This window comes from Theobroma cacao, chromosome 1 (assembly GCF_053813885.1).
Source record: "Theobroma cacao isolate CCN51 chromosome 1, ASM5381388v1, whole genome shotgun sequence".
Classification (NCBI taxonomy): domain Eukaryota; kingdom Viridiplantae; phylum Streptophyta; class Magnoliopsida; order Malvales; family Malvaceae; genus Theobroma; species Theobroma cacao.
In genome coordinates this window covers 6,192,231-6,220,161 of record NC_142639.1, presented here as the reverse complement: position 1 = coordinate 6,220,161, position 27,931 = coordinate 6,192,231, and the positions used below count along the sequence as shown (strand labels likewise).

General features: G+C 36.7%; 5 protein-coding genes and 1 pseudogene across 5 annotated transcripts; 2 read left to right on the top strand and 4 right to left on the bottom strand.

Moving 5' to 3' along the window:
* Positions 1–37: 37 nt before the first annotated feature.
* LOC18611698 (GNAT acetyltransferase (DUF699)) lies at positions 38–9,097 on the top strand. The gene is made up of 26 exons (XM_007048088.3): positions 38–267; positions 425–516; positions 756–927; positions 1,022–1,144; positions 1,801–1,974; positions 2,223–2,333; positions 2,436–2,569; positions 2,680–2,773; positions 3,435–3,533; positions 3,671–3,807; positions 3,938–4,032; positions 4,220–4,343; positions 4,442–4,529; positions 4,612–4,711; positions 4,793–4,845; positions 5,306–5,482; positions 5,572–5,609; positions 6,125–6,224; positions 6,763–6,942; positions 7,065–7,173; positions 7,265–7,334; positions 7,412–7,559; positions 7,775–7,903; positions 7,984–8,112; positions 8,253–8,318; positions 8,412–9,097. Exons 1-26 carry the CDS (start codon positions 163–165, stop codon positions 8,664–8,666), a joined length of 3,102 nt encoding a protein of 1,033 aa, XP_007048150.3. The 5' UTR covers positions 38–162; the 3' UTR covers positions 8,667–9,097.
* A 448-nt stretch (positions 9,098–9,545) lies between these two features.
* Positions 9,546–14,061, bottom strand: MGP1 (MALE GAMETOPHYTE DEFECTIVE 1). The gene is made up of 7 exons (XM_007048087.3): positions 13,882–14,061; positions 13,250–13,343; positions 12,721–12,865; positions 11,560–11,670; positions 10,893–11,039; positions 10,461–10,583; positions 9,546–9,965 (listed from the first exon to the last, which is right to left on the bottom strand). Exons 1-7 carry the CDS (start codon positions 13,918–13,920, stop codon positions 9,902–9,904), a joined length of 723 nt encoding a protein of 240 aa, XP_007048149.2. The 5' UTR covers positions 13,921–14,061; the 3' UTR covers positions 9,546–9,901.
* Positions 14,062–14,381: 320 nt separating this feature from the next.
* Positions 14,382–15,403, top strand: LOC18611696 (UDP-glycosyltransferase 75C1-like; annotated as a pseudogene).
* A 388-nt stretch (positions 15,404–15,791) lies between these two features.
* LOC18611695 (large ribosomal subunit protein uL4-like) lies at positions 15,792–18,087 on the bottom strand. The gene is made up of 2 exons (XM_007048084.3): positions 16,924–18,087; positions 15,792–16,131 (listed from the first exon to the last, which is right to left on the bottom strand). Exons 1-2 carry the CDS (start codon positions 18,028–18,030, stop codon positions 16,018–16,020), a joined length of 1,221 nt encoding a protein of 406 aa, XP_007048146.3. The 5' UTR covers positions 18,031–18,087; the 3' UTR covers positions 15,792–16,017.
* A 953-nt stretch (positions 18,088–19,040) lies between these two features.
* Positions 19,041–23,573, bottom strand: CPISCA (chloroplast-localized ISCA-like protein). Its single transcript, XM_007048083.3, has 2 exons — positions 22,705–23,573; positions 19,041–19,248 (listed from the first exon to the last, which is right to left on the bottom strand). Exons 1-2 carry the CDS (start codon positions 23,084–23,086, stop codon positions 19,106–19,108), a joined length of 525 nt encoding a protein of 174 aa, XP_007048145.1. The 5' UTR covers positions 23,087–23,573; the 3' UTR covers positions 19,041–19,105.
* Positions 23,574–24,142: 569 nt separating this feature from the next.
* On the bottom strand, positions 24,143–27,712 carry RAB7A (RAB GTPase homolog 7A). Its single transcript, XM_007048082.3, has 7 exons — positions 27,295–27,712; positions 27,112–27,138; positions 25,938–26,037; positions 25,693–25,839; positions 24,925–25,005; positions 24,702–24,847; positions 24,143–24,395 (listed from the first exon to the last, which is right to left on the bottom strand). The coding sequence occupies exons 1-7, from the start codon at positions 27,351–27,353 to the stop codon at positions 24,332–24,334; spliced, it is 624 nt and encodes a 207-aa protein (XP_007048144.3). The 5' UTR covers positions 27,354–27,712; the 3' UTR covers positions 24,143–24,331.
* Between the last annotated feature and the right edge of the window lie 219 nt (positions 27,713–27,931).

Sequence of the window (27,931 nt, the reverse complement as noted above, 5' to 3'; positions counted from 1 at the left end):
AATAGGAATGCTGTTATATTTTCTATTTTACCCTCAAAAATTATTTTTACAAAATTGATAAACTGCCAAAGCCTAGCACCCAAAATCTTGCTCTTCATAAACCCTAAGAGCAGAAAAGACCAAAAAGCAAAAAAAAAAAAAAAAACCAGGCCAGGAAAGAGAATGAGGAAGAAGGTAGATGAACGCATCAGAACTCTCATCGAAAATGGCGTCAAAACTCGCCACCGTTCCATGTTCGTCATCATCGGCGACAAGTCTCGTGACCAGGCACCTCCATTTTCCTTCTCTTTTCTCTTTCTTTTTCTCTCTTGTGTTTTCGCTTCTTCTTTTTTTTTTTGTAAAAAAAGGACTTTGTAAAGTACCTCAGGAACCAAACGGAGCGTGATTTCGTTGCTAATTTCAAAGTTTTAAATTGTTTTTGCAGATTGTGAATCTTCACTACATGTTAAGTAAGGCTGTAATTAAATCCAGGCCGACTGTTTTATGGTGCTACAAAGACAAACTTGAACTCAGCAGGTTCCTTTCTTATTTGAATTTATATTTGTATCTTACTTTTTGTTAGACACTTTTGCTACTTAATTTTTGCTTATTGTTTATGGAAGTAAAAAAACGTAATAAAAGTAACAATCAAATGGACTAATTTTTTTAAATTTTAGTTTGCAACGAATGTTAATTTGATGGTTGTGCTATTTTAATGAACTTTCTTGAGGATTTGAAGCATGTAAGTGATGATTGTGGTGATTATGATGATGCAGTCACAAGAAAAAACGTGCAAAACAGATCAAAAAGTTAATGCAGAGAGGGCTGCTAGATCCTGAGAAAGTTGATCCTTTTTCGCTTTTTGTTGAAACTGGAGGATTAACATATTGCTTGTACAAGGATTCAGAGAGAATTCTTGGAAATACTTTTGGACTGTGTATATTACAGGTAGCCTTTTTATTGTATTTTGTTTTGATTCAATTGGATACATTTTTTCTGTCCTACATTTCCTTAAAATTGTTTGCTTTTGCTTTGATGTTAGGATTTTGAGGCTCTGACGCCAAATCTTCTGGCCAGAACAATAGAGACGGTGCAGGGTGGTGGATTAATTGTATTGCTTCTCCGTTCTCTTTCTTCACTGACCAGTCTTTGCACCATGGTTATGGTATGAGTTATTTTCGCCTACTGCTAAACTGCTTTGATTTTTTATGGTTGTCAAAAGAAAAATGTAGGAATTGGCTTATAATACCATGTTTCATTTGCTGTCATTTTTAATTTCTACAGTGCTTTGAGATTACTAGTCCTAAATTTGCTAAATTATTTATCTGGGATTGATATTACTTGACTACGAACCAGTGTTTTGCCTTCTTTTTTTTTTTGGTGTTTTGGGGGGTGGGGGGGGGGGGGGGGGGGGGGTGAAGGATGTCAGCATCTTACTGGTCCAAATATATGTAAAGGACTTCTACTTTCATTCAATGATAAAGCTTTCTATGAGTTAGGTTGGCTTATCAGTATTTTAGTTTATGATCATGATTTCAATATCTAAAGTTCTTCTTATCTGGAAATGAATTCTTCTTCAACTACCTTGTTATTTGAATTGCATGTTATCTTGAAGTTCTAGATTCAGATTTGTCCCATTTGACTCATTCTCTTACCTTTGGATAGTGTATTGAAATCTGCAGTATTTGATAATTGTATTGACAATACTGTCATTTTTTTCCTCTACATTGCTTACACTTGTTAACCTGCTGGTTCTTATATTCAATTGTATTTGTTCTCAAACTATCATAGTGATTTCTTATAGAAAGCTTGCTGATTCAGGATGTTCATGAGCGGTACCGTACAGAGTCCCACTCTGAAGCTGCTGGGCGCTTTAATGAACGTTTTTTATTATCACTTGCATCATGCAAAGCATGTGTGGTCATGGATGATGAGCTAAATATTTTACCAATTTCATCTCATATAAAATCAATAAACCCAGTTCCAGTTAATGAGGTAATTTTCCAGCTTCTCTAACTTCTCAGAGGTTGTGGGGTAAATTCTGTGTGTGGAAATATTTTCAAGTGTTTTCTACCATGCAGCATCATTCTAGAAAGTGCAAACATTTGTCATAGTACAGTGCAAATCTTTGATGTAAACTTTTGTTTTCCCACCACATTTCATCATAAGTTGGCAAATTCATGGGGGAATGTGAAGGCATTTCTATGCTAATAACCTGCTTCTGTCTCTGATTGGCAATTAAGGACTCAGAAGGGCTGTCAGAAGCTGAACGGGAGCTGAAGAATTTAAAAGAAGAATTGAATGAGGATTTTCCTGTTGGTCCTTTGATAAAGAAGTGTTGTACACTGGATCAGGTTGGAATGTACCTACTTTATTATTTTTTGCATGTGGCACACTAATTTGACTAATTTTTTGTGGATTATTTGGTGGATTGTTATATTTTTATGTTTGGGTAGGGAAAAGCTGTCATTACATTTCTTGATGCAATTTTGGACAAGAATCTGCGCAGCACAGTTGCTTTGCTTGCTGCTCGTGGCCGTGGGAAATCAGCTGCACTTGGGTTAGCAATTGCTGGTGCTGTTGCTGCTGGGTAAGATTTTTGAATTACGTTAGTATTTTTTTTGTTCTTAATTGATGTTTTCCTTTTTCTTATTTTTTGTTGATATTTGTTTAATCTAATGAGACAACTTATTCCAATAGGTATTCGAATATTTTTGTAACGGCACCTAGTCCTGAGAACTTAAAAACCTTGTTTGAATTTGTGTGCAAGGGGTTTGATGCTATTGAATATAAGGTACGGTCTCTCTTCACTCATCTGTGTTCATGTTCACAAGCTTGTGTGTGTGCATATGTGCTCAACTCTTATTTCTTTCATGCTTGTCTGACTATTTGTAATTAAACTGCTTTTAGCTTTGTTTGTTGCAAGTACATTCATAGAATCTTAGAACAGATGGTGTGTTTCTTTGCTCCAAAATTAAGCATACCAGTAGGAGACTCTTTCTTTTCCAAATTTGACATTGTTTTATGTGAAGTTTTACTCGATTATCATAATTCAGCTTTAGTTTTTCTGACAATGTTTATTGTGAAGAACATGTTTTTGCAATCTGTTGGGCACCCACTCTTGAACCCTGGTCTGTCCAAAGAAGTTGTAGTTTGTAGGTTGAGTTTGCTATCACTTGGCTTTTGGGTGATTAAGTTCAAATTATTTTATGATATCTGCATTGCATTTTTTTTCTTTTTGCAACCTAAGTCTGGAAAATGTTAAGCTCCATATAAGTATCAACCCTGCTTTTTTTTTAAGCTTTTAAAGAAGAGAAGTTATTGATAAATAATTTGCATTACTCCATATCTTTTTCAATGGTTTCCCTGGTTATATCTATTAGTTATTGTATAAGTATATTTTATTGTTTGTTTTCATATCTTTTCAACTTACTGCTTTAACCTTTCGTTTTCAGGAACACATCGATTATGATGTTGTGAAGAGTGTGAATCCTGAGTTTAAGAAAGCAACTGTGCGAATCAATATTTATAAGCAGCATAGACAAACAATTCAGGTTGAAAAGACATGGATGAATTTAATCATTTTTACCATGTGCATATACTGCTAGATTTTATTGTTGAATGTGAGACTAGTTCCACATGCTTAGTTCTAATAAATCTGTTTTTTGTTTTTTCTGCCCTGGCGTTGCAGTATATACAGCCACATGAACATGAAAAGCTCTCCCAAGTTGAGCTTCTTGTTGTTGATGAAGCAGCAGCTATACCATTACCTGTTGTAAAGTCCTTGCTTGGTCCTTACTTGGTCTTCCTTTCATCAACTGTAAATGGGTATGATTAGTTTGTAATATGTAGTAATTTGCATCCTTGAAAATTTTCTTTTAAGCATGTTCAATGCAATCTTTAGTTCAGTGCTATATGAATTTGACTTGATTCCAATTGTTTTTTATCCCATTTAAAGCTATGAAGGTACTGGTCGGTCTTTATCCCTCAAACTTCTGCAGCAATTGGAAGAGCAAAGCCAGATGTCTAAGGGCGCTGAGGGCTCCCTTTCTGGTATTTCTGAGCTTTACTTGACATAATTAGTTGTATGAACAAATATTATGCATGTGAGTGCTATGTGAATGTAGGGCTGGCAGTTTTGCTTCTAGTTTTTGTCAATATTCAGTTGTAGTTGATGTGTGTGATTGCAGTTTGTGTTCTCTAGCAACTGGCTGACTTCTCAATTGCCTTTTTAATGCAGGTCGTCTTTTTAAAAAGATTGAACTTAGTGAGTCAATCAGATATGCTTCTGCTGATCCTATAGAATCCTGGCTTAATGCTTTACTTTGCCTTGATGTTACAAATTCTGTACCCAGTATCAGCAGGTTTGGATTGTTTTATTATTCTCATATGGAGTTAATACTGCCTCCATTTTTATTAATTTCTGGACTGATTTCCTTTATGTTTACCGATTTGTAATTAGGTTACCTCCACCCAGTGAATGCGATCTCTACTATGTTAATCGGGATACACTTTTTTCTTATCACAAAGATAGCGAATTATTTTTGCAGGTGATCAGATGCAATTTACAATTGAAACGCACTTAACATTACTTTGAAATGAAAAGGATGCTAATATGTCTTATACTTGCAGCGGATGATGGCCCTATATGTTTCTTCTCACTATAAAAATTCCCCGAATGATCTACAACTAATGGCTGATGCTCCAGCTCACCATTTATTTGTGTTACTAGGTATGTTTGCTCTGCTTTTAGGTATTTTTTACTTTTCTATACAAGCTTGGAATAGACTTCTTGTAACTTATTTTAATACAGGCCCTGTTGATGAATCAAAAAATCAGCTTCCTGATATTTTGTGCGTTATCCAGGTCTGCATCTTTGTTATCTGAAACTCTAACAAATTTCTTTCTATTGTTGTGTTGTCTATCTTAATATTCAAGGATAATTTGTGCCATTCAAGTTCTTCATCTTGCTTGGTTGTTTTGCTAAGTATGTTGATGTTTTAGAATTTTGATAGTATGAACCACCTGCTGCTATTACTGATTTACTGTGTATTCTTTGAGACCATTTTTTGCCCATAATTTTTTGAATAAGTTGGCAAATCTTTCTAGTTGCAATTGGTCTGATGATGTTGTTGTTGCTACAGATTTACTGCAGTAATATATTAGAGAATTGGAAGTTTTAGACTTATTAGAAAAATGACTATTTATATAATGTTATGAGCAGTACAGTTATCAGCTGTGTATATAATGACCTTATTAATGGGTATAGACATTGACAATGTTTGAATTCTTATGTCAAAGCCTTGTGTATCTGCATTTATCACAGGTCTCTCTTGAAGGTCAAATATCTCGTAAATCTGCAATCAAAAGCTTAAGTGATGGCTATCAACCTCATGGAGATCAAATACCATGGAAATTCTGTGAGCAGTTTCGAGATGCTGTTTTCCCAAGTCTTTCAGGTGCTCGCATTGTTCGTATTGCCACCCATCCCAGTGCAATGAGGGTAATTTTCTGATTTTTGCATACCTTATCATGTTTGGTTGTCTTGATTCTCATTAACAATTTATATCTTTATTATTGGGTTTGTTGCAGCTTGGATATGGTTCTGCTGCTGTGGAACTCTTAACAAGGTACATACAGCTTTAACATATTCCTCTTTCAGTCTAGTCAAGTTTTGTTTTATGCCAGCTGTGCAATGCATGTCACACTTCTCCATCTTTTAAGATCATGTATTGTCATTGCTAATAAAAACATGTATAAGAGTGCTGTACAGTGCTCTAACCTTCCTGCATAACTAATAGAGATATTAGTCACTTGACCTTGTATGTGTGGGTTCCAAGTGCGATATCTAAACTTGGGAGAGTGTCCTACTCTTTATAGAAAGAAGTAAATTGTAGGGAGGATTAGTTGATTGAAATGATGTGTCTTATGCTGACAAATAATACTACCCAGTCTGGCACATGCAGTGAACAGGAGAAACTGCAAAAATAAACAATTGAACTTGATAAGCATTATACTATGTTAAAACAGTTTTTTTTTTTTTTTTGTATTTATGAGTATTCTACTTTCAGTTTGTTTTTTAACAATTAAACTGTCAAGACATTTAATAGATGACATGTTTAAAAATAAGTTCCACTGTCTGCAGATACTATGAAGGACAATTGACTTCTATTTCTGAGCTAGATTTTGAAGATGCTGAGACTCCACAAGGACCACAACTCAGACTCACTGAGGCAGCAGAGAAGGTTTGTTGTCTGAAGAAAGCTTTATCTCATAGTTCTTATTGATTTTATTTTGCCTAGTACTTAGGAGAAACTTTGCCGCAGACCTTGTGTGAATCAAAACATATTCACATCATTTTACGGAAATATTCCAATCTTTGATGTTGCAAGGTTTTTTTTTTCTCCTTAGTAGCATACTTGTACTGACTGTTCATTTTGAGTAATATATAGCAGTTCGACAATGGATTATTCGTACAACCAAGTTTCTTTCACATGATTATTTCATCATGTTGGGCATTAATATGCCACTTCTCATTTATTGGGTTTTAAGTTCAAGCACTCCACCCAAAACAATACTAGGGATTTGGGATTTGGGTGATCTAAGGGACATTTCTCTTAGAACTGGATACAAATGAAAATTGTGGCTTCATAGATTTCAAAGCCTTCTTTTTTACTGGTTGCATGAGTCTTCTGTTCTTGATAACTTTCCAGGTTTTTGATTTTTTTATGAAAGTTATACGTTTTAAGGTTTGATGCATAACTGATGAATTCGTATTTACAGGTCTCTTTGTTGGAAGAAAATATTAAACCTAGGACTGATCTTCCACCTTTGCTTGTACATCTGCGTGAACGCCAACCTGAGAAGCTCCATTACCTTGGGGTCTCCTTTGGGCTTACCTTAGACCTTTTTCGCTTCTGGAAGAAACACAAATTTGCTCCATTCTACATATGCCAGATTCCAGTTGAGATGATCTTTCCCCTACTTGTTTCTTTTACCCATGTTAAATCGTATGTGCATTATATCTTACCTCTGATTGGAGGATCAATTGGAAATCTGATAATTTCCCCTCTTTACTGGAACAGAATAATGTGACTGGTGAACATACATGTATGGTCCTTAAACCACTAAACAATGATGATTTTGAGGTCAGCGGATCTGATGAATGGGGTTTCTTCAGTCCATTTTACCAGGGCAAGTCCATTTTATTTTAATAAGAATGTTTTCTTGTCCAAGCTTTAATATGAAGTTCCCAGCTTGATTTTATTTCCCTCAACTGTCTCAGAATTCAGGCTAAAGTTCAGTAGAAATTTAAGCCATCATTTCCATAACATGGAATATAAACTTGCTTTGAGGTCAGTGTTCAAATATTATCCCCTGAAAATTAGATTTATCTCATTTAATATGCTGATTCTACTCTTTAATCTTTCAGTGTCCTGGACCCAAAGATTGACTTTACAGATATAGAGCCTACGGCTTCCACCTCAGATGGATTTTCAAAGTTAATTAATACTCTTTTATCACCATATGATATGGGGCGGCTAAAAGATTATACAAATAATCTGATTGACTACCTCGCGGTAATGATTCCAATAGCAAATGTTGGCGTCTGCACTTAATATTGAATCGTATGCCTAGGATTTATTTTATTTCTTTAGTTGTTTGGGACAGTAATCCTGCTGGCTAGTAGCATATTGTGCTGAGACTCCAAGGGATACATACCAAGATGTTGTCTTTATTTCCCATCTATTCAGGGGAGTTTTGCATTTTAAAGTATTTGTGTTTCCCTTTTCAGATTTCTGACCTAGTGTCGAACCTTGCACATCTATATTTCCAAGAGAAGATCCCAGTTACTTTATCATATGTTCAGGCCTCTATTTTGTTTTGCATGGGCTTGCAGAATCAGGATGTCTCTTATGTTGAGGTTTGATTCTTAACTTGTTTGCTTGATGCTTATGTACACAGCCAGGTAGATTTTCAAATTAATGAACTGTTATCTTGCAGGAACAAATGAAAAAACTAGAAAGGCAACAGATATTATCACAATTTAAGAAGGTTATGATAAAGCTCTACAAATATTTATACAGAATTGCATCCAAGGAGATTGATTCTGCCTTACCTCGACTAAAAGAGGTAAGTCCTGATGTTAACTTGTAATTTATGCCACTATTTGGAAAAATTATTCCAAATCCCTATCCTGCTTGTCTCTTATTGATAGCTGGTGTTTGTCATCGCTATTTTATTTATAAATGTTGGTCCTTTTTGGCTTTCAGAGAGTGCTGGAACCTCTTAGTATCTCTGTGGATGAGGACCTCAATGATGCTGCAAAGAAAGTTGAGGTATGGTCCATGCACTGTGTTGTGCTGTTCTTTTTTTTTCTTTCTTCCCTATGGGTTCTTTCTCTTTTATGATCTAACCTGATGCCTCTACAGGCGGAAATGAAAGCCAAGACAGATGGTCTGTTAAATCCCGAGTTCCTCCAACAATATGCCATTGAAGGCAGAGAAGCTGATCTCGAGATTGCGTTGCAAAATGGTGAAAAGATGTTTTCAGGTGGTCTCATCAGTGTGAAATCCAGCAGAAGTGGAGTGGAGAAGCATGGGAAGCAGAAGGAATCTAATAAGACTGGGAAAAAGAGAGGTAAAGACGACCGCGGCGCCAAATCAAACAAGAAGAGAAAATCATAGTTACCAGGACCAAAAGAATCACGTATAGAGACTGTAGTCATCATGGCTTGTCTAAAGGTGTCCAGGAGCGAATATCTTCTTCAGAGGGGGAGTTAGATATTGCCAGTGTTACACCGCATCGGCATTTCTCACTATTTGCCAGGCCAGCATATCAAGATGTGCAGATTTTGGGTACAATAATAGGGATCGAGCCTTCAGTTATTGTTATCTTAATTCTTAATTATATCATAAAATTTTGGAAGAAATATTAATTCTTAACATTGGTTTTCACATCGTTGGACGCCAGTTCAAAGGTCAAAATTTTAGGTACACAAATGCGGGAATTATAAAAGTTTTGTGCTGTGGTTTTTAGTTCTTCCTAGCAGTTGTATTCTTTTCGGAATTATTATCAGATACCACCAGAAAAATAGAATGATTCTGTTATGTGTAAAGTCGAAAAAGAAACGAAAATGGCCAACAGTTTACATATGCAGGAATTTTCCCAAAAGGATGCATGTTTGAATTTCTGGAGCCACCTACAATCCGAATAATGACTGTAATTGGTGTTTTCTGAAGCCAAATGCTAATATGAAAAAGGAAATAACTAATGTCCCAAATGCTTTGGCTAATCACATTCTGATGTCCCAAATGCCTTCTGGATTGCTGATTTTGTTGTAATTATTATTGGGTAATAAGATTACCGTCCATTGCTGGCACTCGGCCAATTTTGTCAAGCCAACATTGCCATCCATGGGGAGCAACGCTACTCACCCTTTGCGTAGGCGACACCCGTGGCTACGATTAACTACCTGCCCTTCTTACTATTCAAAAAAAAAAAAAAAAAACTGCCCGCCCTTCTTGGGTAAACCAGTTTTGTTAGCACGGCGCAAGGTAAAACGGTTCTGCCTTCAAGCTCAATATCTTATCCATTTACAATGATTCGACGATGCACGAAAGCAGATCATGGCCGAAAAATCATCCGTACAATTAGTTTAAAGAAACAAAATAACTCAATAGCATGTGCATTAACAAAAGATTACCACTACTGAGCCGGTTGTAGAATGTAGTTCAATCATAAACATGAAACAACATTTAACTCGTTCAGATCAATTGGTTGTGCACTCTCAAATGACCAGTTGCTTCTTTTATTATTATAGCATAATGAGAAAGGTATTCCCCAACTCCGGAACACTTGTTCTTGTCCACCTCATTGATTAATAACCCCCAAATTGGAACACCACCAGTGAATTTGAATTTCAGAGAAAGTTCCGGATGTCCAAAGACTTAACATCGGGCATTGGCTCATCCTTGAATTCCTCCCTGAAGACAGAAAATTGTTAACAGGAAAAATAAATGCATCAGTTTCTATCACAACAAAGATTAAAAACATTTTCATAATTTATGCTATGATCCAAATATAACATTTTATCTAACATATGGCTGCAAATACCAGACCGATAAATGATTTGGTCTTCTAAACTGTTTTGATGTATGACATTTGACAAAAAATGCCATGTTTTTCTCATAGTTTTTTAAACAAACTACCATGTTTCTCTGATACTGAACAGTAAAATTGGAAATGTCCCCTCGTTGCATGTAAAGATATTTCTCCCAAATTAACCTCAACATAAAAGACAGCTTAAAAGTTACATGAGTATGACTGAAGGCCATTTTTATGACCCATGATATGCTCCTATGAACCCAATTTCATCCAACCACCAAACTGACAAAAGTCCCAGGGCTACTTCATAAAAGATCATAATGTGACAAAGGAAAAAGATTTATAATAGGCAAACCATAAGAATTTTAACATACCGCTTCTTTTGTGTTTCCATTGCTTCAAGGGCATCCTTCTTCAGCTCCTCCAATTGTGCCTTGGCGATTTTGAGCTCCAACTCTTCCTCATACTTAGGCAGATTTTCCCTCGAAATTCCAAGCCTAGTAAAAGAAACAGTTAGACAAAAACATAACTCTCCACTTTCCTTTAGGGACCGAGACAAAGTATAGATGCACCTCCAGCAACCATTTTATGAAAATGGATCAGAGTGTGCTGACATGCTTTGCAAAAATGGCTTAAAAATTCAATATTTTCCACAATGAGACCATTGTAGGAATTCCATAATGAATCTTGCTAATTCTTAGTCGAAGAATACTTACCATTCCTATTTTCAAAAAATAGATTCAGAAAATCCTAGTTGATGGCAATAGAATAAGAAGAGATATTTAGATATTGTAATGAATGCTTACTTCTTATTAATCTTGTCAAACTCTGCCATGAGAAGAGACATTGATTCCTTATCATCCCTCATAAGTGGCTTCTTGATTTGTTTTTCAACTTTCTCCAAAGCCTCCATCATCATAGGCTCAATACCAAGTTCATCAACAAGTCCTCTCCTAGAAAACGTAGAAAATGAAATAAATGAAATAAATAAAATAAAATAAAGTAAACAGATTAATCGTGCAATGTGGACATATGAGTGTCATTGAAATGATACTCGGAGTTCATGATAAAAAAATATGAAATTAGCCAGCAGCAGCTCTTTATATTGCATGCATGCTCAATTCAACTCTAAAAGGACCAATCTCAAGCAAAACAAGACTCCAAGAATTTTCCTTAGGTGAAAGCTATACTTTGATTCTTCTTTTAAAGAAGGGAAGAAACACTGATGAGAACAAGAATCACATAAACCTGCTACATCTTAGCAGAAAAAGCAGGCACATAAAATTAAACTATGAAATATGGTATTCATTACAACATTAAGGATTTATAAATGAGCATCCAGGCATCTGGCTCAATTGGAGGTGCATGTATCTCTTTGCTCAACGAGCTGGGTTCAACTACCCCATTCCCAAATAAGAAAAAAAATGGTTTATGTATGATACTAAACTAACTGAAAAGTAGGGTAAAACATACTTGATCCTTATTTCCTGCAGTGTCAATAAATATGTCCGAGCATCGCGAATCCCTTGAGTTCGTGTTTGGATGGTGTGTTGGATCCGTTGAGATTCTGAGAACAAGTCAGCCCTGCAGGAAGGACAAATATTAGAGGCAACAAATTATGAACCAATGACATGGATGTGAATATCACTTTCGTTGCACTATTTTTATCTTGTTTAATGTGACATGATAACATAAGGTCAGAAAACGGAATAGAACAAGCATAATAAGAGAATGCTTACTGGCCACACATTTAAGTATAATCTCTTATGATTATTGTTAAAACTTATGAAGTGGTTCCTCAAAAGAAAAATTATGAAGTGAAGTTGTGCAACCTTGAATTCATATCAAAAACCAATTTAGTTAAGACTGCAAATGAACCAAGCTGGGGATCAGCTACCTTAATAAAAAAACAAGCTCAAAACCAATCCTATAGTAGTTTAATAACAACTAAATTTTAGTCAAATTAAGATTGGCTCAACAAGGCTTATAAAACCAGTTTTCAAAGCAATTAATTAAATATAGTTTCAGTGTATTATTTTCCTATTGACTTAAATTATAAAAGAACAAATCACTGGAGAAGCTATAATTCAACATTGGTAAACAATATATAGGGAAGGCAGTTGCATTTTATAAAATCCCCCTTTCGATATAGGGGTTATCCAACAGATCTCAAACAGGCATATGGGAGCTGCATAATTACTGAGTTTCAGAGAGGTTAATTTTGATGTTATTTCTATAACAAATTTTTATAGCCAAACTTGATAATGGCGTTCATTTAATCTCTCAAAGTAGATTAAGTAATTTATTCTTGTGTTTTCCTAATCTCCATTTTTTTTTAATGAAGAATGAGTTTTTTTTTTTTTTTTTTTTTTTTTGGGGGGGGGGGGGGGGGGGGGGGAGGAGTGGGATGTGCAGATATTGACCGCTCCTTGTAGGCCAGGAATAAAACACTAGTGTAGCCTAAAAATTCAGGGCCAGGGGCAAAGAAGCACTAGTAATCCCCTTTTCTACCTTATTGCCTTTCCAAGGTTCTAGCAAGCACAATTTGATCTATACTACTAAAAACAGATGTGCAAATGTCCAAAGCATAGGAATGGTAGAACAAGTCAATAACGAAACAGTGACAAAACTTACTTCTCTCTAACTGTCTTCATAACCTTTGCATACTGAGATACAGCAGCTGGGTCATCTGGGTCAATAGTGATCTTCTCCTTCTTAAGTATTCCCAATGCTGTCTCAAATTTCTTCTTAACCTCCAAAAAGATGTCTTTCAACATCTCTTTTTAATTAAAGAACAGGAAATTTGTAAGTAAACCACACAAAATATCAAGAACTAATGAGAACCAAACTCTACATGTTAGCATTAAGCAATCAACAATTATCTACTACCAACAGATGATAAAAACATCAAAACATGACAAAGACATTTGGCCCCATTTCATTTCCACATATGCATCAAAACATCAAAACCTCTAAGCTTATAGAAAATCAAATCACATCTATAAATATGCAAGAAGCATACAAACATATGGTCCACAGAAACACGAGCAATAATTATAGTGCTCTATATACATACTACAAGCTAAAGTAGAAGGGCGTAGTAAAAAACCAAAAAACTCCAAATTAATGTCAAAGCAAAGCAAGCATCTCAATATGCACTTACGATCTCCCTTAAGTGCAGCGGGAGCAGCCTCTTTGGCATAAAAACGGACTGGAATGGCATGCTCCTGTCGCATAATAGCTTGACTACCAAATAGCTGTACAAATTACCCAGAGATTAAAAAGAAAAAAAAGGCAACATGTCAGCCAAACATCAGTTACAAATAAAACATCACATTTTCAAGGTTAATAAAATAAATTAAATAACAGTGAAAAAAAAACTTAAAAACAATGTAGATGGGAATTCTACAAGTAATATTTTCGCTGTTGTGGCAGTTATCAGGCTTAATATTTCTCATTATACCTAAGCCTTTTTTTCTGGAAGAAAAAATATTTTTTATTTCAACATTTCTCAGTAAATATTAGACAAAATACCCGAACTTAATAGGCATTTGACAAAAATGAAAATAAAATTACAAATATTTAATTAAATCATATTAATCTATACATCAATGAAGTTTCCACAGATCTGTCAAGGACATAAGCTAAAAGCGAATAAACTGAATAAATAAAATAAACAATCTGAATCTGAATAGGACCTAAATGAGAAGCCGAGAATAAAATGAAGGTTAACAATAAAAAGAGAGGAGAAATTAAGGAAATCCTAGATGGAGATCTGGAATAAAGGAAAAATACCTGACGATATTTGGAGACGAGACGAGTAGAGAAGGCCATGATCGGAGAACTCAATCAAACTTCTGCTTGTGTTTTACTGGATTAGGGTTTTTGAGTATCAGACTACAAGGACTCGCTCTATCTCACGACTCGGTGTGCAAGGTTGTGCTGATGGTGCTGCAATCCATCAGTGAGCCGTGAGTTGGTTTGCCTTAAGTTTCCGCCGTCGATTAATTCACCATCCAATTCATTTCTTGCCATGTGTCTCTTCCTTGTTTCTTCCTACAGTTGTTTTTTTTTTTTCTGGGCCGTGCCTTTTCCAGCACAGCCAGCCTACTAAAATTATCAGGTGACGTGTATGGGCTATTCGAGAGCTTAGCTCTGTTATTTAACGGCCCGTGAAGGCTAAGGGCATGGCCCAACACAGCACCTACTATAAGCAATGGTAGTTTGAAATCATCTTTTTTTTCAAAATATATCTACGAATAACAAATTTTTGATTCGTTTTCACCAAAAAATATCAACCCCAAATCCTATTAGTAACATTTCCTGTTAAAGGCCACAGTAATCCTTCCCTTAAATTCTAAGAGACTAATAAGCAATGGCAATCATCTCACCCTACCACCCAACGCATGAACAAAACTTTCCCTCTCCAAGGCTTAACCTACGCCTCTTTCTCAGATGGCTTCGACCATTGCTTTCAACTTAGCGATGATGTCCACCATTACATGGAGATTAAGCGTTGCGGTTCTCAAACCTTGAAAGAGTTTCTTGCTGAAAGTATTAATCAAGGCACCAAGTTCACTTACATTATTCACTGCACTCTTGTTCCTTGGGTGGCTGTGGTGGCGCGTGTTTCATATCCCAGCCTCGCTCCTTTGGAACCAACTTGCCAGTATTTTGAACATCTATTATCATTGCTTCAGAGGCTATGACAAGATCATTAGCAATGATATGAATGATCCCTCATTTTTGACGAAACATCTCGGGGTTGCCACTGCTTTCCTGTCGTGACTTACCTTCCTTTTTTCAGATCTCCAAATTCACTTGATATGCCGTTCCAAGCATACAAAGAGCACATTGGAATTCTTGAACAAGAGACCAATCCAAGAGCACTAGTTTAACACCTTCGATGTATTAGAAGTTGAGGCTATAAAAGCTCTTGACAAGTACAATTTAGCTGGAATCGGCCCTTTGGATGGGAAAAATCTGCTGAAATCATTTTGAAGCTACGAAAGAGTAGAGGAAAATGGAATGGACTCGACTCAAAACCCGAAAGTTCAGTCATTTGTGTATCATTTGGAAGCCCTTCGGTATCGGCAAGACTTCTCCTCTCCGATGGTTACGACCAAGGGATTAACCAGAGCATCAATGATGTCAACCATTACATAGTCGAGATTAAGCGTTGCGGTTTCAATACCTTGAGAGAGTTCATCGCTCAAAGTATTAATCAAGGCACACGTACGGTTTGCTTGCATTTTTACTGCACTCTTCCTCATTGGGTCAGTTCCAAATCGCTTACATGATCCATTTTGTAATTGCTACTGATAATAATTGTTTCAAAAAATGCAATACATCAATTGCTCTCAAACAAATGCAATATATTAATACTCAAAAGAGAAAAAATGGATTTGCAAGCTTGTGAAACTGAGAGTGAGATAGCCCTCGCATCGTGTGAGCAGCTGTTACAAAGGATTACAAGATATAACCGGAACGAACTAAGGGAAGTCGCATGTTCAACTATCATCACTAATGAGGCGTTATAGAAATCAAGATCCCAAATTCCTAAACAGAAACTCAAAGATTCCTAATGCCTTTACGTAAAAAACAAGATTACTAACACCAATGTCATAACAATTGAATCAAAGAAACCATAAATCAAATCTTTGTAGTAGCGTAATTAAGTCCACACTGCAGACCAAGAAAGAGCATTTCAGTAACAAAAAAGAACCTGCAGTTCTAAAATGTTTAATACTTGTTCTCTTTGTAAAAGAAATTGTTCCACCTAGCCAGAAAAATGGACAAAAAAGAGGGAAGTAAAGCCTTCCACTCCACTCATCCATAAAACATAAACAGCAAATATATAAAATTCAACACCAAAACAAAACCAATTAACAAAATTTCGTCCAAGAGAATTTCTAATGGAATAGTACTAAATTACTGGGATACACCAAGCCACTTAGAGAAGTTCTCAAACTCTGTGTAGTCACTATCAGAGATCATTGTCTGGTACCATGCCTTTCCTGCTGACTTGATTGCAACTGCCTCCTCCTGAAAGGTTCCAAGGAACAAGGGAGACAATAAGAAAAAGGTCAACCCAATACTCGGAACAATAAGAGGTTTAAAAATATTCAGGAACCAATGCAAGATCAATCTTGTTTAAATGGCCTATAACATTCTAAATAATCCATCACATTCAGATAATAAAATGCATACATAGCAAAGGCTATCTTTCCACAAAAGAAAGACAAGTTCAAAAGCATTTCATCATTTAAAAAAATGGCTATTTGATGGCAAAAGAGTTGTAAGCTACACCAAAATATTATAACTATAAAAATTATAACATCAAACTACTCTAAAATCCATTTGCAGTTTTAGGACTAATCAAAATACTTAGTGCAATGTATAACAGACACGGCATCAATTAGGGAAAGGAAATAAAATTTTCATCAAACCAAACATGTGGGTTCATAGAATAAATAAAAAAACAATACATGCTACAACAGCTATGGAACCAATAAGAACTGCAAGAAATTGAAGAAATAAAGTGCAAGTGGAATGAACTAATATCTAACTCGTGTTGATGTCTGAGACAACATTGGTTTCTTAATGGAAAAATTATTAAAAGAATGCTTCATTAATAAGAACAGCATACATTTTAATACTACAATTGCAGCTAGCAGATCAGTTACATCCACAAGTGATGCAGATGATTAATCAAATTGGATAAGCGAGCTAGGCTACAAAAACTTAACACAAATCATAAACAACTACAAAACTTTTTGCACATGAATGTATTAAATGCAATATAAATGAGACAACAAAATGAAAAGAATCAAATACCTTAGAGATGGGTTTTCTTTTCTTGTCGAGCTTCTCCTTCTTGGCCTTCACTCGTTGAGCCTCAGCCAATAGAGACATTCTCCTAGCAGTTTTAGCATATGGGTTAAGCTTCAGCATAGCATTCAAATTCTTAAGAGGGTTCTTCTTCATTGGCGCCCTCTTCACGTCCTTCTTAATTGGCTTCACAACCGATTGGACCTCATCAGAGTTAATAATCCTAGCCAAATCAGCATTAACCATCTTGGGACGGGGCAGCACGTACCCCTTCTTCTTCTCAGAAGGCTTATCAAAAGTCCCGTAGATCGAATCAAGCTTCTCAAAAGCTGATTTAGTCCAGATTACGAAACGTCCCAGATGACCACCGGGAGCAAGCTTGAGCAAATTCAGCCTTTCCACATTGGCAATTTCAACACCAGGAATGTTCCGGAATGCCTTTACCAGCTTAGCTCCCTCAGTACCGTACACAATCAATGGGCCCTTTCTAGAAATATACCGGCGATTCCTCATTTTGCCCTTTCCGGGACGAATGGCCTGGCTATCTTTCGCCTTCTCGACGTCCGCATAAGCCCCGATCTGTTTCAAGACCTTAATAGCAGCCGAAGTCTTCTCGACGCCCTCGGCGGAATCCGAAATCACAAGAGGAAGCTCCGGAACCGACTCGATACGGTGTCCACGCGCCATCACAAGAGAAGGAATAGCCGAAGCAGAAATGGCCGAAACGACAGCGTACCGTTTTAGGTTAACGTTGATTTTCCGGTGCCAACGGCGCCAGATCTTGGTTGGAGCAAACATGCGGCCACCACGACACATGTTACCGAAAGCACCTTGGCCTGCTCTGTGGGTTCCACCACCAGGTACACGTGGGATACGTGAGACTGCACGGCCGGTACCCCAGGATTCGGCGGAGGTTTGATGGCCGGCGCGTTTGGAGACGGCGTAAGGTTGACGTTTGTTTTTAGAGATGTTGTCGTGGACGTGGCTGACGACGTCGGGGCGGATGGCCGCCTTCATGACGTCGGGGAGAGGGGCTGTCGGGGCGGCGTCGGTGGCCATGTCTCCTTCTAAGGTTTGGACATTGACGAGTGGGCGAACGGCCGCTGCTGCCATTTTTGGGGGAAGAGGGGGTGTGGGAGGCTGGGGTTTTTGGGTAGAGAAACTGAAGTAGGGTTTGTGAGAAATATATAGTGGAAATGTTTAGGGTTAATTTTGGGGTTTTAGAGTGTTTGGTTATGGGTTTTGTTATGGTTTGTTCTGGAATAAGGTTCGGCCTTCCCGAAATAAGATGGCCCGAATGCGGGCTATTTTCGCCATTTTTTCAATAACATAGCATAAAATGAATAAATCCCAAATAGTAGTGAAAAATTGTCTAGTCCAAGACAAACATGAAAATCCGTTGTAAGTAGAAAGGGAAAAATGACAAAAGGAGGAGGTGATTATCATTTTGTACAATTATATTTTATTTCTTTGTTTAATTTTGAAGTATATATCTTAGAAATCTTGCAAATAATGCACACATTACAAGTATATAATTCACGTAACCTCAACATTTATATAGCTTTTGATTTGGAAGTGCATATCAAGTCGACAACTTAGACATAACCTGAAAGTCTGATTATCTTACTCGAGCTAACCTTGAACAATAAATTTTGAGCTGGGTAAATTGACTCAAGTGCATCAAACAAGTAGATGTCAACCTTTCAGACTTTCATACTACAGTTGAAAGGATCCACTCTTTCCATATGCTTACAGGACGTGGATAGGAGATTTAACCATCCCCGTCCCTGCTTGGGGATCCTTAACAATCCTCAACACAACCTCGATCTGCATTTTCACCCATCCCCAACCCCATTCCCTGTCCTTCACCACCCCACCGGGGGCAGAGGTTTCGCAATTACTAACAGCCTCCATAGCGATGCATTTTGAGCTTGATCTCTAACTCAACATGCATAAAACATGGCACCTTGCCTTGATATCCCTCAAGGAAGACTTCTATGCTTCCCTTGAGCTAGAACCAAGAAGTTCTATAAGAAAGGAACTTTTTTCTAAAAGAGGAAAAAAGAAGGTATGAAAGGTAGTAGGAATATCTGTCATTGGAACTTGAAAGACTACAGATACAATTTGTATGTAATACATGTAATAAATGACTATTATTATCTATTCAACTGTCTTTGTACATGTAATTTCACATTTCTGCCGCAAAGGATTTACCACAACCACATGTCTGGGTAGCATTTGGGTTCTTGAAAGAGAAACCTCCACCAATAAGAGCATCACTGTAGTCCAACTGCATCCCAAAAAGGAAGAGGAGGCTTTTCGGATCACAGACTGCAAGAACAAGCAGAGCTGGGATGAGCAACCAATTTGCCTATTAAGTCAATTAAGCATTTACAACCATGCAACTTTTACATCCACAGCCAAAGAAAAGTGAAACAAACATGTTCTCAAAGCATCAGATTCTATCACTTACAATGTCCTGGGCATTTTTAGTCAATCTAACAATTCAATAGGGCAAGGGAATTTAATTTTGTACTCACAAGCCTTATGTAAATTGCCTAAATTATCCATAGACACCACAGTAACAGGATAATATCAGCACTCATATTTCCATAAGACATTGTCATGCTAAAGGTATTGATCATCAGTCTCACAACAAATGTACTGAGAAAGTGAGGGCAAAGTGGGAAAGGTGTTGATCACTGCCCTTACATTATCCACTTCATAATGCGAAAGTGGCTTAAGTGCACCAAAAATAACAGCAATTTCAGTTATTAGCAACCGATTTTATTAGCATGTTGGCAGTCCATGCTAAGCCAAGGTCTAAGCATTGGACACACAATACTAACTTTTCAAGAATCCAACTAAGGTAAGCAGCTGAATATTCATTGAAGACTACCAAAATATCTGACAAACAAGCATCCTTCATATTACGTGAAGACAGAACACAAATATATCTGAATATAAGCATGCTTCATGTTATGCAAAGATACTACATTCCTGCAAACAAAAGTCACAATGAAGTGATATCATACGGCTCCTGTTATTCTTTAATGTCTTTGATAACTCTATTATATACAGTTATCATGCATATTTTTTAGCCTAAATATAGCTAAGTCTTTATGTTTTTCAATTGATTTTAGGTAGTTTTCATGTTTTTCATTAATAAGTTTAATACATGTTGCTCTTCAAAAAAAAATTAAGTTTAATACGTGTTGAATCATTTTTGTTTCAAGTAATTGTAGTTCGATTTCATGATTGAAAGTCCTAATTTGTGCCATCACTGATTTAGCTTTTGTTTTTGAAGGTTCTCAAATGCATAAAGCTGAATGAATGATAAACCATGCAAGGATGGCTAAGTGCAGACTCTCACGAACATGCTGTGGTATCTCAAGCATAATTGGCGATACAGACGTCCAAACAACGTGATTCTTGAACCACTAGAAAGCTAAGAGGAAGGGTCACAACTTTCATGTCTGTCACTTCGCCCAGTTCTGATCGTGGTCAAAATCGCATAAGGAGTGGCTATACTGCAGCAGGGACAGCACAGAGGAGTTGGCACCGCAGCCTTGAGTGGCTGTGGCTGTGGCTGCGGCACTGGAATGCACTATGCATAAAACCACAGAGCTTGGCGCCACAGCACCAGCACAGGTTTCTGATTTTTCTGCAAGCCCAATTTTTTAACTTAGGGCTTTTAAGGAGGGGTATATATATGACTTTTAGAGCTGGAAAAAGGGGCTGGAGCAGAGCAGCTTTTCAGAGAAAAAAAGAAGCTTTTTGCAAAAGAGGAAAGGATGAGAAATCAAGGAAAAGGAGCTTTTGAAAGAAGCTGGAGCTGTTTCTCTCACTGGATTTGACTTTCTCTCTATTTCTTTTGCTGTAAAAATGAATTATTTGCTTGGGATGTTGCTGTTTGTTGAAAATAGTATCAGCTAAATTTATTTTCTAGGATTGTGGTAGATTTCAACATGTAGTTTGGATATTATGTTTCTCTTTTACTTAATATTAATGGATATTGTAATGCTTATTCAAATCTATGCTTATACCCTTCAATTGCCTAGTCAACAATTGAATGGATGTGAGTATCTAAATGAGACTTGACGAAGTTAGTTTAGATTAGACCATGATTTGAGTAGTGTATGTTCATTTCACTTAGAAATTGAGTGAATTGATTAGCAATTAGGGTAAACATACGCCTAAATGCCACATGAAATCAAATTAGGACACATGCTAAAGAACCTATATTAATTGATTCATATAGACATATAGAGATCCAATTAGGATAGGTAATTGTGCAATATCTCAACGGAGCCTTGTACATAAATGTGGACCCTAGACTTGCATCACCACCCATTGATTTAAGTATTTAGAGAAATATTAGTCCAGATGAAATGTTGAATGAAACCATAATCCTAGACTCTTAGTCCACTGTTTTTCTATTAATTTTAGTTTCCATTTCTTAGATTAGTGTTGTTAAGTGGAATCAAAGGTCAAGGGCTAGTAAGGACAGAAGAATTGTTATACTTATAAACAAACGTGTTTAGTTTAGCAAGAATGGGTGTTCAGTTAATTTCAGATTAAAGTGTGAAGCGCTGTTCTCTTACATTTGTATATTGCTCCTTAATAAAGCACCATGGTTAAGGTTTTGTATATCCTTCTCCTTGGTCTCTTCCTCTTCATGTTTTATTCTATTTTCTTCCTAAATTTCCAGCAGCCTTTTATTGCTATGTTCTGCAAGTTACTTAAGAAACTACTTCATCCAATAATACTGGTGACTCAACTTCAATCAGAGACAAAAGGAAGCTAGAACCAAATTTTGATAATAAATACTCTCTGTGCTTAATTGTCGTACATATTCTCCTCCATATAAATAACTCTCTGCACATTATTTTCTCCACTTGATTCTTCGTTAATTTGCATAGGTGAAGCATAATACACTCTTGTAATATCATTAGAAATACATGATGGAGTCAGTTGCTCTACTCACGAACTATGTTGCTTCTGACTCTTCACTTGCTTTGAAGTATCTGTGTCTGAAACCTACTCTACAGATATGGGTACAGAGGTCCAACCCTCCAACTATATGGAAAAACTTTAAAAAAACCTGAAGACACCCATATCCAACACTCACCCCCAAGTCTAAGTAATATAGCTCCAAACACTTAGGTGATGTTTAGATGGTGTATTTGGAAAAAGGATTGTATTCTAAACGAACTGTAAAGTCTAAGCTCCAACTTGTTTTGCAACTCAAAAGAATGAACTTGGTAAATTCACATGCAATTCTAGCCTGGTGTTTGAGAACCCAAAATCTACCCTCCCTTAAATTGTCCAAATGCCCCATTGAAACACATTCTTAGGCCTTACCTTTGTGCCTGAAAATTCATGTTGTAACACACATCGTTTACTGCTATTATTTGTATATATTCCAAGTATATCAAGTTATTTTGGAGTTATTCATGCTATAATTCTTCCCTGGTTTGAATTTCCATTTTTTTCGGACTTAGGGTCTTAATTTAATCAAAGTTGGAGCCTTTTTGTTTTCTTTTGTTGCTTGACAAAAGCTCTGAAACAATACTATACTACATAACTAATCTGCTTGTCCTATTGTTCTTCTGATGATATATTCGGTGTTCTTTAGATTTCTTTCTGAAAAAATGAATTTTTCTCTAACAAAATCTTACAATCAACATAAATACTAATCGGACCAATTTTCCTAATCAAATTAGAATGCAGTAAAGAACATCGAATACAACGAAGCAAGAAAGAAAAAAAAATGCCAAAGCTTACTGATTGTGAATCCGTTATATTCAATGATAGAATCATCGGGTCTGGCGCTTGCTCTCTTCTCAAAATCCATTGTATAAGACATGCCCGAACACCCACCTTGTTTAACCCCAATTCTCAAGCACAAATCTTCGTCACGCTCTGCTCTCATCTTATTCAAGTGCTTCAACGCATCATCCGTCAGCGTAATAGCCGGCGCCAGCCCCTCCGATGTTGGCGCCGCTGGAACGGTGGTGGCTCGAACGGAAAGGGGTTTCCCACAGCTGAGACTGGATCGTGAAAACCGAAAAGAAACTGAAATTTGGGGTGAAGAAAAAGATTGTTTTGAATTGTTTGAGAAGCGAAGAAGAGAAGGGCAGTTCGTTGTAATCGAAGAAATAGCCATTGCTGAGAACCCAATTGGGAAAAAACCAACTTTTCCTGCGTTTATTGTGGGTTCTTTTGTAGTTGAAGTTACTGCATTTGGTACGCAACTAGCTGGAGATTTTTTGTGTGTGTGAAAATTATCGAAAGATCACGGCCGTTGGAGAAGTATAAGAGTCGTTCCGTTGACCGGTTGGGGATCAATCTGGAAATGGATCAAACGATGGGGATAGATTTGTTTGTGTTCTTGATACTTGTAATTTCCATTTTGAAATTCGAGGTCTGCAAAATTTGCCGGCTTTCACTTTCTTCTATTTTTTGGGGTCGGCGTTACACGGCATCAGATACTTTTTATACTTCAACGTGGGTTTAAGGATGTCCCGGAGAAAAACTTTGGTCTATATGACTCACACCTTGTAACCATTTCTTTCTGTAAGATTATTGCAATAGTTAAGGGTGTAACACCATCCTCTCGTCTTTAGCACAAAGTAAATTAGAAGATGGAAGAAAATTTAAACATAACGCAGTTGAGGCTTGTGTTTAACTGCTTTGTAAACATAACGCAATATGTAGTATGCCACAAATTCTCTTGGTATCACCCTTTTAAGTAGTGACTACCCTTGAAAGTACAAGTTCAACTCAGTTCACCCAAAAGCCATTAACATTAGAACCATTTTGAAGAATCCGCCATTACTGTTGAACTATGTTGCTTTGGAAAGGCACTCCCATTTGATAAATGGTTATCCTGAAAGGCACGGTCAACCAATTCAACCCGCAAGTGTCTGAAATTTGCAGTTGATCAGACAATGAGTTTATATAACCTAACAATGGATTTGATGTTCAGATAAGTTAATAAACAATTGATATCCCTTGATCAAGTCTGTTCCAATCTTGTGGAAGAACTTTTTTCCATGGTTTTTATAGTACAAGGACAGGAAAACTCAGCTGAGGAAGCAAGGGCAAATTATGTTCTGGGAAGACATGCACAAATTATTAGTACTGTGCTTCATATTCTGCAAACAAATGCAAAGTTAATGTTTATGTGCACTTGCATTCTCTGGTGGTAGCTCATAGACGATTGACTGCTGCTTTGGAAGCAGTAAAATATACTTCTTACCAACCAAAGAATGAATTCTAATATACATGAGATCAACATAACACCTCTCCCTAATTCCAAACCTCTAAAGAATAATCACAAAAAAAAAATTAAAAGAATCAACGAAACAGGATAAGGTGAATAGTAAGTGTATGCAATCACTGGCCATCTTCAGCAAGCACAGCCTCCTCTCTGTTCAACTTCTGAAGCAGTTTCTGAAATACCCTGGAAATAACTGCATGAATGAACCAGTTAGCCCCAGGGTGAAAAAGGAAGTCATTCTAGCAGCTTACAAGACAACAGATATAGCAGTTGTAGTGTCTACAGCAAGAGAACTTCTCAGAAATCACAAGCAAAGCAAAAGAAGACTTTAAAACATAACAGGAAATGAGCCATGCACTGATGTACATCTATAGCAAAGCAAAGATCTTTGCTATAGATGGAAGCTTCTGAGCTGTATACTCTGCTAGGTAAAATAGGCAAATATCAAAACGGTAACCTTATAAGATATAAATGCTTCAGGGGTATGCTTATTGCTTACATGTCATGTTCATGTTCACTGGCTAGTGCAGTTTTTGCAACACATAAAAATGCTTCATCAACATTGTAATCCTCTTTTGCTGAAGTCTCAAAAGAAGGTATATTTCCCCTGGAGGCACACCAATCCCTAGCTTTCTTCACAGAAACCTGTGTAGAAGTATGCTTTAACCAATAGACCATAATATATACATGCCATCAACACATTGTGAATAAGGATACTGTACCTCTCGGCTATTTCCACCATCTATGTCAATCTTGTTTCCAATTACTATGAAAGGAAATGTCTCAGGGTCAGATGGATCTGCCTGGTTTAGAATACCCAAAATATGTCAAAACCAAATTATTGATAAAAAGAAAAGATTCAATTTTACTGGTAATGAAGATTAAAGATGAACAAGACGCAGAGACACGAATTGCAACATGAGTTACAGAAGTTTGGACTGACTGTGTAATTGCTTCTGAGTATAAAATGGTTTTTCCGTACGTTTCCAAGATAACTCAGTAAGTTGATTAATGAAATAAACGTTGAAGAAACTCTAAAGGAAAAACATACTTAGTATGCTGTAATTTGTTTGACTTGTGCATCGCAGAATGTCAAAGCATTCACTTAATTATAAATTATTCAAATTCCTATAGTAGCTTGAATCATTACACTTCCTTGAAGATTACTTAACAATTTTGCCTAGGGAACATCAAGAACTTGGAACAAGGCAGGCTCCCTTGCTGCTGTAATTTATCTAATTCCATCTTAGCATGCTACGTATGTAGCAAGCATCTGATAAGCTACATGCTGGCAATTGTTTGCTGTCAATAATAATCTTAACAATTGAATTGTTAAATAGTAGTTTGATGAGTCTACTCTCAGCGCCTCACAGCAAGGATAGGAGAATAGACTTACCAAGACACTTAAACCAAAATTTTATGATCTGTTCAGTGGTCAGGAAACGAGAGGAAAAGAAGTATGAATCTAAGTAGAAAGGTGCTTCTTGAACCTGTTTCAGAAACTCTTCTCGCCAATTGTTTAGTGTTTCAAATGACCTGAGTACATTTACATCGTACACGAGAACACAGCAATCTGCTCCTCTATAAAATGCAGAACCTAGACTCTGGAACCTTTCCTGCCCTGCTGTATCCCATATCTGTTAGAATAGTAAAATTATCAAACAAGTAAGAAAAAAACTTGGCAAGTGGTCATTTAGTTAAAAACGCAAGAATGCCCTTGTTTTTCATCACCTACTTGCAAAGTGACCAATTTGTCATCGACCTGTAATTCTTTGGTGACAAAGTCAGCGCCAATTGTAGCTTTGTACTGTTGATTGAACTTGTTGTAAACATATCTGGATGACAAGTTAAGAATCCGGACAGCCTATGCAGTTGTACTGGTAGTCTATAAATGCAGCCAACATGTGCTTAGGATTTAAGACATGGAGCAGTTAAAAAGGCGGAAAGAAAGTGAATTAAGTCATAAACCCCCAGGACTAAAATTTGCCATCACCAATTCACTATCCTTAACTGCTTAACTGAAATGAAGATTCATTGTTAATATTCAGTCTCAGATAAGTTAACCAATGGGGAAGCATGAGAAATCCAAGAAGAAACCGGCAATGATGAAACAAGAGTTTTTATTTTCAGCTGTCCACCCTTTCCAGGAAAGAAGATGAAAGAGTGAAGAAGAAATCAAGATAAGAATTACACCTTAATTGTCATTGCTGGATACCTACCTCCTCCCCTTGTTCACTTGACCACATTAGTATTTCTATAATGTCATTACCAAATTCCAACTCAGTGGGATTTACCTACCTCAACCTACATCACAAAAAAATTTTAGTAGATAGCCTGGCACTCTCGAAGGTTCTCGTCAAAGTGAATTCTATCTGAAAGAGAACATGTTCTATCATTAACTGATATTCATAAAGCAACTTCAGCTAAACTTTTAAATTATGTAGCTAATAATAGTACTTGTCAAGTTAGAACCTCTTCGTTATGACTCAACCAAAGCAACTATCAAAATAATCACGGTCTACCCGCTTATTAAAGTCAAGATGGGTGGCATCTGGTTTGGGTGATGAGCCCTCACCACCACTGACTCTTCCTTCACCAAGCTACCATTGCTTCAAACATTTCCACCCCAATATATACCAAAGCACCCCCACTCTATATCTGTTGTTGCCACCAGAAGATTCAGACCATCAAATCATTTCCCTATGTGGCAAAGAGAGGAGTACATAGCAACTACAATCTGAGAGAGAAAAGGAAATACCAATGCAGAAAATGAAACTTGCAGTTCGTTTAGCCAACAAAGTAAAATGAAAAGCATCCATACCAGAAGAATCTTTCCTCCAAAACCCGTTAGTAACTATACAATTCAGACAGTACTAATTGATCGCTTAATTATTACTAATAGAGGATACTGATTCATCAAAGAAGTCTTTCCCACCCTGAAATAAAAAGAAAAAAGAAAGTTGAAGAGAAAAAAATTCGGAGAGATAAACACCCAGTCAAGCATAACTTTGAGTCGTGAACATTTGAACAGAAGCTAACTTCCTGCAAAAAAAGGAGAAGGGAACAAAAAAAGAAGGAAAATTAAATCTTACCCACTGTCACCTAGAACTATGACCTTAAGCAGAGTTCTTCTCTTCATAGAAACATCCATGATGATGACCAAAAACTTCCAACAGAGATATAAAAAAAAAAAAAGGGCTCCTGCTTTACAGCTTTAACTATTCTTCTCTGTGTCCAGGAATCTACTAGAAAGATGAGAAAAGTTTGGAAAAGAAAGGCCACCAATACAACAACAGTTATAATTAAGGAAAGCAAGAGCCTGTTTTCAACAAGGTTCTTGATTCTTCTTAAGCTTCTGTAATTCTCTTTCCTTTTTGGTTGTTGGCTTTGCTTTTTTTTTTTTTCTTTTCCTTCTTTAGCAAATGATACTAGTGCAAGAGCATGTGAACCCTGGCCAACCAAAGCAAATATTAGGCGCCAGCGAAGCTGAATATATTTTTCAAAAAAAATATAGTAAAAAATCAAACTGTATTTTAAATGTTATAAATGTAACTGTCTTCAGTTTTATTGCATGTTGAGTTGTCTCGTTGACTTGTCTTTAGAGACTCTTCTTGCAACGTGCTTCCCTCTTCAGTTCTGCCTGGAATCTTACAAAGTCTGTTTCTGTAGGTTGAATTTGACTATTGCAATTACAGCTTGCTTCTTATAAAAGAAAATTATTATGAAAAT

Coding starts and splice junctions, on each gene's coding strand:
- LOC18611698 (XM_007048088.3), top strand. CDS start 163: ATGAGGAAGAAGGTAGATGAACGCATCAGAACTCTCATCGAAAATGGC. Junction 4,033..4,219: donor CGCTGAGGGCTCCCTTTCTG/GTATTTCTGAGC, acceptor TTTTTAATGCAG/GTCGTCTTTTTAAAAAGATT. Junction 7,335..7,411: donor GAATATAAACTTGCTTTGAG/GTCAGTGTTCAA, acceptor TTAATCTTTCAG/TGTCCTGGACCCAAAGATTG.
- MGP1 (XM_007048087.3), bottom strand. CDS start 13,920: ATGGCCTTCTCTACTCGTCTCGTCTCCAAATATCGTCAG. Junction 12,866..13,249: donor CGCTGCACTTAAGGGAGATC/GTAAGTGCATAT, acceptor TTAATTAAAAAG/AGATGTTGAAAGACATCTTT. Junction 10,584..10,892: donor TTTGACAAGATTAATAAGAA/GTAAGCATTCAT, acceptor TTCTTTTACTAG/GCTTGGAATTTCGAGGGAAA.
- LOC18611695 (XM_007048084.3), bottom strand. CDS start 18,030: ATGGCAGCAGCGGCCGTTCGCCCACTCGTCAATGTCCAAACCTTAGAA. Junction 16,132..16,923: donor AAAGAAAACCCATCTCTAAG/GTATTTGATTCT, acceptor GGAACCTTTCAG/GAGGAGGCAGTTGCAATCAA.
- CPISCA (XM_007048083.3), bottom strand. CDS start 23,086: ATGGCTATTTCTTCGATTACAACGAACTGCCCTTCTCTTCTTCGCTTC. Junction 19,249..22,704: donor ATATAACGGATTCACAATCA/GTAAGCTTTGGC, acceptor TTGTTCTTGCAG/TCTGTGATCCGAAAAGCCTC.
- RAB7A (XM_007048082.3), bottom strand. CDS start 27,353: ATGGATGTTTCTATGAAGAGAAGAACTCTGCTTAAGGTCATAGTTCTA. Junction 24,848..24,924: donor ATGGTGGAAATAGCCGAGAG/GTACAGTATCCT, acceptor ACTTCTACACAG/GTTTCTGTGAAGAAAGCTAG. Junction 24,396..24,701: donor AGTGAACATGAACATGACAT/GTAAGCAATAAG, acceptor TCATTCATGCAG/TTATTTCCAGGGTATTTCAG.